General features: G+C 27.2%; 3 protein-coding genes across 3 annotated transcripts; all 3 read left to right on the top strand.

The window, feature by feature from the left end:
- Positions 1-559: 559 nt before the first annotated feature.
- Positions 560-3,985, top strand: LOC122502137. The gene is made up of 3 exons (XM_043612051.1): positions 560-803; positions 1,365-1,522; positions 1,986-3,985. The coding sequence occupies exons 2-3, from the start codon at positions 1,375-1,377 to the stop codon at positions 3,920-3,922; spliced, it is 2,085 nt and encodes a 694-aa protein (XP_043467986.1). The 5' UTR covers positions 560-803; positions 1,365-1,374; the 3' UTR covers positions 3,923-3,985.
- Positions 3,986-6,176: 2,191 nt separating this feature from the next.
- Positions 6,177-8,935, top strand: LOC122502176. Its single transcript, XM_043612103.1, has 5 exons — positions 6,177-6,739; positions 8,009-8,215; positions 8,332-8,370; positions 8,445-8,762; positions 8,846-8,935. Exons 1-4 carry the CDS (start codon positions 6,427-6,429, stop codon positions 8,537-8,539), a joined length of 654 nt encoding a protein of 217 aa, XP_043468038.1. The 5' UTR covers positions 6,177-6,426; the 3' UTR covers positions 8,540-8,762; positions 8,846-8,935.
- Positions 8,936-9,148: 213 nt separating this feature from the next.
- On the top strand, positions 9,149-10,163 carry LOC122502169. Its single transcript, XM_043612097.1, has 3 exons — positions 9,149-9,372; positions 9,455-9,679; positions 9,810-10,163. The coding sequence occupies exons 1-3, from the start codon at positions 9,207-9,209 to the stop codon at positions 10,097-10,099; spliced, it is 681 nt and encodes a 226-aa protein (XP_043468032.1). The 5' UTR covers positions 9,149-9,206; the 3' UTR covers positions 10,100-10,163.
- The last annotated feature ends 361 nt before the right edge of the window (positions 10,164-10,524 follow it).

Below are 10,524 nucleotides of genomic sequence, written 5' to 3'. Positions count from 1 at the left end.
AACTCTCATGCAAAAGTACAAGACTGTTTTCAGTATTTTGTGTCGTATCCAAAAGTCGCAAGTATCGAGTCAATGAAAATTTCACGTACTTTTTTTTCCGTGTACCTTACAGCAATAATAAAATTACTCCTGATTCTCTTTCAAAACATTTATTAAGTTTTTCTAGTCGTAAGAAATATTTAAGGAAGAATATTGAGACTAGATAACAAGCTTAAAGTATATTTACTCAAAGTCATAAGTAAAAATTTTAGTATAATTTATTATAACAATTTGACAATAGAATGATTACAATATTTATTAAAGTAAAAATTTTATCTTTAGAATTTATTTAAGGGGGCATTCTGGGTCTTTTGCACGTATTTTGAAGAATTTTTTTTTCATAGTGAAATTTATTTAAAAACATTTTAAAATTTTTACATATTATTACACATATATTAAACTAAATAAAAAAAAAAATTTTCTATTTTTTTTGTTCTTAATAGCGAAGAAATGTCGACTTGAAAAAAAAATCTCGAAAATCTGGTTGACATGATAATCTTCAGTCAGAACAGACCCCAGGTAGAAAAATTTAATGGAAGCCTAGATATATGCTAGCGCCACCACTGGAATTTGTATGGCAGTTTATCTCGCCGACGTCTTCTAGCGCCTTGCATGGCGCGAGCACTTTCTGCTAGAATGCAACATAACCACAAATATCGCTGTTGCATAAAGTGTCAACGGTGTTTGTTTTTTTGTTTCGTTTGGAGTTTACAAACATGTTTATTTAATATTGTGGCATTTTAAAACAATAATAGTAAGGAAATGTAAGTATTTATATATTTGTAATTTTTATTAAATTTAAATATAGATTAATAATGTATTAAAAATTTCTTGGTCTTTCGTTAATTCATATACATATTTATAAAATAATTTTTAGTTTGTGAATGTTTTATTCATCCTCTAAGGAAATTTTTAAAAATATTTTAAGTAATTAATCTAACAATTTATCACCAAGAATAACAATAAATACTTTTGATGAATTAAACATATTAATTTCTCTAAATTCAAAATAGAAAACATAACCTCAAACTGGATTTATGTTTTCTTTATTTTTAATTGACCTGTCAGAACAGTTTTATTGGTTTTAAATAAGAACTTAACTTTTGCAATTAAATTATAAGTGATTTTTTAATAATAATTTAGACTTTGGGAGATAATTTTCATAAACTAATATGTATATATAATTCCACAAGTTTAACAAGTGTGATGTAAAAATTAAATTAGAGTTTGCGTTACACAATATCTTTTATATTTAAGTAAGGATTAACGTTTTTTAATTATGTATATTTTGATCTGTTTAGTAAACATTAATTTATTGTTTTAAGATTCATCACAATGGAAAATAAAAAACGAAAGCGGAATAAAAACACAATTCGCACGAGAAAATATAGAGCTATATCTAAAGCTAAAAATTATCGAAGAAGCGATTCTAATTCATCGTCGGACAACGATAATTTTGCAAATAATGAAAGTTCTTCAGACGGTAAGACTAATTTGTATTTTGAAACCAAAAAAGTGCAATACGACAAATTCTTAAGACAAAATTTTTTGGTCGTCAAAATATTTTTCTCAAAAACTCGGTTAAGGAATATTCAAAAATATGTATCATAATTTGTTGTTATTTATTCACATTTTCTTTTCGTAATAAGGTGGTATAAAATTTTTAAAGTAGAGTACAGATGATTATAAAATATTTTTTAACACATTTAGAAACATTAATAAAATAATAATAATAATATAATAAATATGTATATAATGTATATATGTATATTATGTATATAATTAATATTATATACATAATATAAACATTTTCTCATTTCTTGACCAAAGGCCACAACAAATAACCACCAATTATTAATAAAATGTACAATTTTTTAATGAATCAAAATAAAAAATCACTATTTAAAAAATTGTTTTTATTTATTTAAATAATTGTTATTATTTAGGTGAAATACTACGCTCTATAGGAAACAATGAGATTCCAGTGAATGACTGTAGAAAGAATTTTCCACGAAGATCTGAAGAAGAGATAAATATCGATGACAGTAATAGCAATTTTAGTAGCAATTCTGATGACGATGATGATGATGATGATTCTGATGATGATGGTGATGACGATGATAGTGATGTAAATCAAGATCAACTCGACATTCTCCGCCTTCGTACCTGGGCCATCGAAGAAAAAATAGACCAAAACAAATTGGATAAGTTGTTGCACATTTTAAGACGTAGATTATTAACTGACTTGCCAAAATCATCAAAAACATTTTTGAAAACAACGGAAGCTAAGTACGAAATCGAAAAAATGAATGACGCTGAAGGCAATCCAGGAGAATTTGCGTATTTCGGTTTGAAAAAAGGCTTAGAAGATACTATTAACCCTGAATTGCATCCAAGCAAGGAAATAGAGTTAAAATTGTCTGTTGATGGCATTCCACTTTCAGATTCTGGTGATACATCTTTTTGGCCTCTTCTTTGTCATGTGTATTCTGATTCGGACATCTACGCACCTTTTCCGGTGTCAATTTTTTCTGGAAAGTCAAAACCTGAAAGTACTCAAATCTATTTCAAACAGTTTGTAAGTGAAGCGAATGATGTATTAGAAAATGGGATTAACGTTTCGGGACACCATTTTTTAGTAAAAATAAAGTGTTTCATTTGCGATACGCCAGCCAGGGCATTTTGTAAAAATACTGTTGGACATCACGGAAAATTCGCTTGTGAGAGATGCATTGTAAAAGGAACGAAAAAAGATGTTGGAAGTACTGTTTTCCCATCAAGAGATTGCAAGGAACGATCCGACGAATCATTTCGACAACAAGAGCAACCTCAACATCACAATGGTCTATCAAAATTGCTAAAAGTTAAACCTAAAATTGACATGGTTTTCCAGTTTGTACTTGACTTTATGCATCTATGCTGCCTCGGAATGATGAAAAAATTAATTGAAATATGGATGAGTGGCAATTTAAATACACGATTGGACGTAAAAATGAAAGATATTTTATCAGATAGAATTTTGATCCTGGAACCGCAAATACCTTGCGAGTTCCAACGAAAGTTGGGGCTGTTAAGAAAGTATTCAAAATGGAAAGCTACACAATTTTATTTTTTTTTAATTTACTGCGGACCAATAATTTTAAAAAATGTACTTCGACCTCGATTGTATAAGCATTTTCTCCTTTTACACGCAGGTTGTAGAATTTTATGCTCTGATAGACTATGTTTAATCTACAATCGTTTTGCTAAAGAATATCTGAGGGCTTTTTTCGAAGGCTTAAAACATTTCTATGGTAAATATACATTGACGATAAACTCCCACAATTTAATTCATCTGGCTGATGATGTGTGGTATATGAAGTGCAGTCTCAACAGAATTTCAGCTTTTGTATTTGAAAATTTTTTGGGAACATTAAAAAGAAAAATAAGAACTCCAAACAGACCGTTGGCTCAAGTCTGCAGAAGAATGTTTGAAGAAAAATCTGTCAATGACAAAAAAGCAAATCGACCTCCAGAGATACAAATTCTCAAAAAGAAAAAATCAAATATATTAAAAATAAAATACAAAGAGTATACATTTACGACTAAAGAACCAGATAATGTTGTTATGCTAAAAAACAAAAAATTTCTTCAAATTAGAAAAATTAGAGAAACTCGGTATGGAATCCAAATCGATGGATTTGTTTTTAAAAAAAAATCACCCCTGTTTGATTATCCCTTCGATTCCAGTATTTTGGACATGTGGGAGATAGAAAGAGAACGTGGAAAAAGATTGAGAAGTTATTTTCTTCAGGCGATAGAAGTGAAAGCTATGAAAATCAGCATGGCTTTAAAACTAGACGGAATTAAGCGCTATTTCGTTGTACCTCTCCTTCATCACTAAATTTACAATCAATTTTTTAAATTTAATTTGTTCAGTATAAATTCATCAGTTTGTATGGCATTCATTATATGTAAAAAAATTATAAAAACGTCTTATTAAAATTTCTAAACCTTCATTTAATATTAATTTCTTTTATTTAAATTTTAAATTTTTTGTCTATTAAATATTAATATTTATTAAAATTTCTATTTATTATAATAACCTAATAATTATTTTTTAACTAATTATTCACATAATTTATGGCATTTAATTTTACTATTCTATGTTCTATTAAATTTATAAAAATATTTCTTTATTATTTATAGTCGAATAGCGATTGAATTTAAAATTTGTTTCTTAATTTACCGTACAAACTAAATTTACTAATTGCTTTTGTTTCTTTTCAATTTAACATTGCATGTTATTTGAAAATTGTTTTTAAATAATAATGCAAACTTACTGCATAAAATACTCTTATTATACACTTGTTTAAAGTCGCTTTAGAGTAAGGAGAGCAAACTATTTGAAAAATGTTCCCGCCAAGAATTTTCTCCGTCACTCTCACTAGATTGTGGCGCAAGCGCATTTGAATTATCATTAAGGCTATGTCCAAGTTGTGAAATGTAAACAAACCAAAAGGTTACTATACCAGCACTAAAATCGCAATTTTTCGACAGCCAATTCTCCCACAAAAAATAACAATTTTACACTTTTTCTACAAAAATGGAAAATTAGAGTTTCAAAATGTCCAAAAATATCATTTTTGGCTATGAGCAATAAAAAGCAATTAGTAAAATAACTAAATAAAATGACCTGTAAAATGGCATTTTTGACACGTCGCGAAAAATAAACTGTTTGAGTATATCAACCGCACGGATGATGAAGAAGTCTTATGTCAGCGATTGGACCTTCAACATGTGGAAAGGGAAATTTTTCCCTTTCCTCCTTGAAATTACAAGAGAAAGGGTAAAAACTTCTTCATCGTCCGTGCGGTTGATATAGTCAAACAGTTTAATTTTTCGCGACGTGAACTCTGTTGCTCGCTGCGCGTGCGCAGACCGTACCAAGGTCGCAATGACATGACCATGCAAAAAGGCACATTTTTTTTTTGACTGAATCTCAGTGGTTTTCTCATTTTTTCAGTTATTCAAAGTTTAGTTACCAAATTCGATACTTTAGTTCGCCATTTCCATAAAGAAAATGTGAATTTATATTTATTTACGCAAATGGGAACCGCGAAAAAATGCTTCACTATTCGGTCTATAATAGGGCATTTTTTCGCTGTTCGCATTTGCGTAAATAAATATAAATTCACATTTTCTTTATGGAAATGGCGAACTAAAGTATCGAATTTGGTAACTACACCTTGCATAGCTGAAAAAAATAAGAAAATAACTAAGTTTCAGTAGAAAACAAAATGTGCCTTTTGCATGGTGATGTCAATGCATTCTTAGTTTTGGTTTTGAATGATACTCAGTGGTTTTCTCATTTTTTCAGCTATGCAAGGTGTAGTTACCAAATTCGATACTTTAGTTCGCCATTTCCATAAAGAAAATGTGAATTTATATTTATTTACGCAAATGGGAACCGCGAAAAAATGCTTCATTATAGACCGAATAGTGAAGCATTTTTTCGCCGTTCCCATTTCCGTAAATAAATATAAATTCATATTTTCTTTATTGAAATGGTGAACTAAAGTAACGAATTTGGTTACTAAACTTTGAATAACTGAAAAAATGAGAAAACCACTGAGATTCAGTCAAAAAAAAAATGTGCCTTTTTGCATGGTGATGTCATTGCGACCTTGGTACGGTCTGCGCACGCGCAGCGAGCAACAGAGTTCACGTCGCGAAAAATTAAACTGTTTGACTATATCAACCGCACGGACGATGAAGAAGTTTTTACCCTTTCTCTTGTAATTTCAAGGAGGAAAGGGAAAAATTTACCCTTCCACATGTTGAAGGTCCAATCGCTGACATAGAACTTCTTCATCATCCGTGCGGTTGATATACTCAAACAGTTTATTTTTCGCGATGCGTCAAAAATGCCATTTTACAGGTCATTATAATTAGTTATTTTACTAATTGCTTTTTATTGCTTATATTCAAAAATGATTTTTTTGGAAACTTTGATACTCTAATTTTTCATTTTCCTAAAGAAAGTGTAAAAATGTTATTTTTTGTGGGAGAATTGGCTGTCGCAAAATTGCGTTTTTAGTGCTGGTGTAGTAACCTTTTGGTTTGTTTACATTTCACAACTTGGACATAGCCTTAAAACAAAACCAAACAATAATTTGAAAAGCAAACTCGTGGTTTTTTGTGTCATCGTTCTGCGTCGTTTTAATGTGAACTTTTAGAAAGCGATTTTATTAATTAATAGTTTCAAATTCTTCAAATATATTCTGTACAACTGTCATCAAAGATGTTTGAGACAGCAACAGGTAAGTGGATTTACATTTTTAGGTTATGTTTTTAAAGTCGCCTGATTTGTTAAAAGAATATATAATACTCAAGTAAAACGATTTTATGCTCAAATTTTCTAATTACGTTCCTTATTATTTTATCGTAGGCGACAATGGTGAAAATATTGAAAATGATGATTCGGTTTATCGATTAATATCGTTTGTGGGTTTCACTGATGAAAGTGGTCGTAAACTTGTAGACGTCGTGCTTTCTTCATGGATTCGGTACAATTTTAAAAGCAAACAATATTTATCTAAATTTCCTCCACCTCCGTACGACGCAAGCTGCAGAAGAAATTTAAATAAATTATTGAAATCTCTCTCTGAAGCTCCGGAAGTATGGCCAGAATACCCTATAAATTTTCAAGGGAATGCAAGTAAGTTTTTTACACAGAAGAAAAAAACAGAATAGGGTAAATGCTCCAATTGCAGGCCTCGGATATTATAGCTTTTTTGACTATTTTCGACTATTATAAAAAAATACGACTTTTTTAAATTAGACAAATTATTTAACAATTTGGAATAATTGAAATTTTCTAAAATTAATTGAAAATAATAGTTTTTTTCAAGTAATTTATTACAATTATTAAAATTCAATTTTTTAAAGAAATTTAATTGCAAATTTTGAAAATAATTAAATTCTCCAAAATTTTAATGAGAAATAAAAATTTGTTTTAAAAAAGCATACTAAGAAATTATTTCGAAAAAGTCATTCTTAGAATTTTGTTATTGATTTGAATTTGAATTTTAATTATTTTCAACATTTTTAAATCAATTCTTCGATGTTTCCAATGATATATTTCCGAAAATGTTGAATATTCACAAAAAATAATTACATTAAAATTTTTTTAAAAATCTAATAGCTAGAAGTTTTAATGAAATGTTGAAGAAAACAATTATTTTGTAAATTTGTAATTAATATAAATCTTCAAAAACCTGATTAACTTATTAAATTTTTTATGCACATAAAAAATTCAATTATTTTTAAAAAATAACATTTTAATTATCTGCAGAAATTGTTAAAGATAGTTAATTGTCTATGAATGATTTTAGTAAAATTGAATAATCAAAATATTAAATATAATTTTTAAAAAATCAATTATATTCAAAAATTGTTACAGTTAAGATTATTATAAAAATATTAAACTTCTGTATATAAGTAATTTAATTCTCGAAAATGTTTTAAAAAATTATTAGAAATATTTAATTCAGAAGAAAAGATTAATTAAAGTAAATATAATTATTTTTTAAAGAATTGCAGTTTTAATTTTTAGAAATATAGTTATAACTTTTAGAATGTTTGATGTAAAATTTTGAAAATTTTTGAAATTCTTGTGAAAAAATAAACGAGTATTTAAATTTTTGTATTTAACAAAATTATTTAATTTTTGAATAATTGAATTGAAAAATTAGTTAAACATGAAGGAAATGGAAAATTTGATGTAAATACTTAAATCCGAAATAAACGACTTTTTCGAACTTTTTTTTATCTTCAATCGATTAAAGTAAATTTTTGCGCCTGAAAGTCGATCCGAGGTCTTCAGTTAATATAATTATAATAATTAATTAATTTAATTTAATTAATTTATAATTATAATTATTATTATAATGTCTTTAATTTTTAAAACTAAATGTAAAATTTTTAGAAACATTTGCCGAAAGCCAAAAAAGATTAAAAGTACTTAACAAACAAGAATTTGCATATACGACAGATGACAATGTTGATCGGAAAGTAGAAGCTACAAAGCGAACATATAGGAGCAAAAAAATTAAAGTGGAACCAGAAGTAGAGAAAACTGTTTTCAATGTTCCAACTATTAAACTTACACAAAAATTTACAATCAAAGAAAACGGTAAATAATATTATACTGATACAATGAATTATTTTATCTTTAGTTTTTTTTAGTGATGTAAAAATTTTTTAATTAAATTAATAAATTGTACTAAATTTATTAATTTTAATTTACAGAACATGATGGATTGCAAGACAGCGATAGTAACCTAACAGGTAGGATCCTAACATTTTATATTTTTTCTTGGTATTTTTTTATTACTTTTAATTAATTTTCATTTAATTTGTAGATTCAAACGACTCAGACAGCAGCGGTGCTTCAGTTTCAAGGAAAGGAGATAAAAAGAATTTACAAAGATTTAAGAAGAGAAAAATAGGTACATAATATTTGACCGTTTTTATGTTTTGTTTCTAATAATTTAATTCGTAATTGCTTTTATTCCATTAAAATTAAAAATATTAAATTACAGATGCTAATGGCTTGAAAGACAGCGATGAGTCAGTAGATGACTTAGAAATAAAGCCAATAGTTAAAAAGGAAAAACGCCTCTCTAAACTAAAAACGAAAACACTAAAAGAGACACAGAAAACAAAAAAAATCTTTACCGGTAAGATCAGAACACATTTTCAATTTTCTATGGCTATTTAATTAAACACATATTAAATGTAATATAAAAATATTATATTACAGAAATTAATGACTTGCATAATAGCGATGAATCAAGGGATGATTTAGAAATAAATCACCAAATTAAAAAAGAAAAACGCATATTTAAATCAGAGCAGAAGATGCCAAACGTCTCAAAGGAAAAAGAAGAAACTTTTACTGGTAATATCAGGACATATTCTATGTTATATTGCTATTTATTTATTTATTAAAAAAAAAAATATATATATATATGTAATAAAACATAATATAAATTTATTACATTACAGATACTTTTGACTTGCAAAATACCGATGAATCAATGGATAATTTAGAAATTAGGCGGAAAGATGAAAATGACAAGATATCAAAAGTCCTAAAGGAAAAAGGAGAAATTTCTACTGGTATGATTAGGACATACTTTATTTCTTGTTGCAATTTTTTAATTTCTGTAATTTATATTCAATTTGTAGATTTAATCTCCATGGATAGCAGTGAACAAGTGATTAAAAATATTTCGTCAAACGAACAATCCGAAAGTGATTCAAAAGCTTTTAGGAAGAGAAATGCCGGTATATTTTTTTTTGAATATGTTTTAATAATTTAGAGTAACATTTCTTTTATTTTATTAATACTAGAAACATGAAAATTTAGATCTTATTGATTTTAAAAATAACGGTGACTCGATTGTTGGTGAGCAAAAAATGCCGAAAACAAATAAAGATTCTTCCAAATCAAGACAATATATATATACCGACTCAGAAGACAGCGAAACATCAGTTTCAAGGAATTATGTTAAAGGACTATTCAATACCAACAACATAATTGCAACTGAACAAAATAATGAATATTCTCAAAATTATAAGGAGAGAAAAACAAGTATATATAATATTACGCTGACATATTTATATGTTTTTTTACAGTTTTATCTACATTCTTTATGTTTTCTTTTTTAAGTCTATTGTTTTATTCGTCTTAATTAATTAATTTTAAAAACATTACATTACAGGTATTAATAAACTGCATAACTCCACTGATGAGTTGGAATCAATGTCGATGAGTAGAGTTGAACAAAATTTATTTATAACAGAACAGTATGCAATTGAACCAAAATCTGGATCTTCAAAACCATCGAAAACGCAAGAAATCATGATTGGTCGAACTGAAATTCCGAAGCAGCCGAAATTAGTGCCGAGTAATGAATTTTATGGAAAATTAAAATTTAATTGTATATATAAGTTTAATAGGGTATCTAGCGAACAGGGAAACCGGGAATTTAGTACGACAGTGAAAAACTAGAAATTTTCCAAAAAGATTCTGAAATTTCTATAACTAGTTCTGTCAATTCTTTAAAAAATAAAGTAAAAATTTAACGTTCATTCACAATGAATTTAAAAAAATTCTTTTTTGACCAATTTTGGACGTTCGAAAAAAAGGAAGGTTTAGAAAAATTTTAAATCTTATTATATCGACATTTTGAAAGCCTGGAAGTTGCCAAAAATTTGAAAATAATAATTCGCTAGTCAATCTGAATACACTACTTTTATTTTTTTTAAACAATTTTTTATATATTTTGTGAATATATTTTTGCTAATAAAATTACTATTAATTTTAGGAAGTAATTCCAAACTAGATGAAAATCAGTACCTTTACATTTTTAACCCAGTACCTTCTGCAAAAGAAAAAGGTATAAAAACTTGCATATTTATTAATTATTAAGAAAT

Source organism: Leptopilina heterotoma, unplaced genomic scaffold (genome assembly GCF_015476425.1).
Source record: "Leptopilina heterotoma isolate Lh14 unplaced genomic scaffold, ASM1547642v1 Lhet_106, whole genome shotgun sequence".
Lineage (NCBI taxonomy): Eukaryota > Metazoa > Arthropoda > Insecta > Hymenoptera > Figitidae > Leptopilina > Leptopilina heterotoma.
This window is presented reverse-complemented; position numbering and strand designations above follow the sequence as displayed.

Bases quoted from the DNA above. Each gene is read 5' to 3' on its own strand.
- LOC122502137 (XM_043612051.1), top strand. From the start codon at position 1,375: ATGGAAAATAAAAAACGAAAGCGGAATAAAAACACAATTCGCACGAGA. The intron at 1,523-1,985 runs GTAAGACTAATT...GTTATTATTTAG, and splicing joins TAATGAAAGTTCTTCAGACG to GTGAAATACTACGCTCTATA.
- LOC122502169 (XM_043612097.1), top strand. From the start codon at position 9,207: ATGATTAGGACATACTTTATTTCTTGTTGCAATTTTTTAATTTCTGTA. The intron at 9,373-9,454 runs GTATATTTTTTT...ATGAAAATTTAG, and splicing joins TTTTAGGAAGAGAAATGCCG to ATCTTATTGATTTTAAAAAT. The intron at 9,680-9,809 runs GTATATATAATA...ATTACATTACAG, and splicing joins TTATAAGGAGAGAAAAACAA to GTATTAATAAACTGCATAAC.
- LOC122502176 (XM_043612103.1), top strand. From the start codon at position 6,427: ATGCTCAAATTTTCTAATTACGTTCCTTATTATTTTATCGTAGGCGAC. The intron at 6,740-8,008 runs GTAAGTTTTTTA...TAAAATTTTTAG, and splicing joins AAATTTTCAAGGGAATGCAA to AAACATTTGCCGAAAGCCAA. The intron at 8,216-8,331 runs GTAAATAATATT...TTTAATTTACAG, and splicing joins ATTTACAATCAAAGAAAACG to AACATGATGGATTGCAAGAC.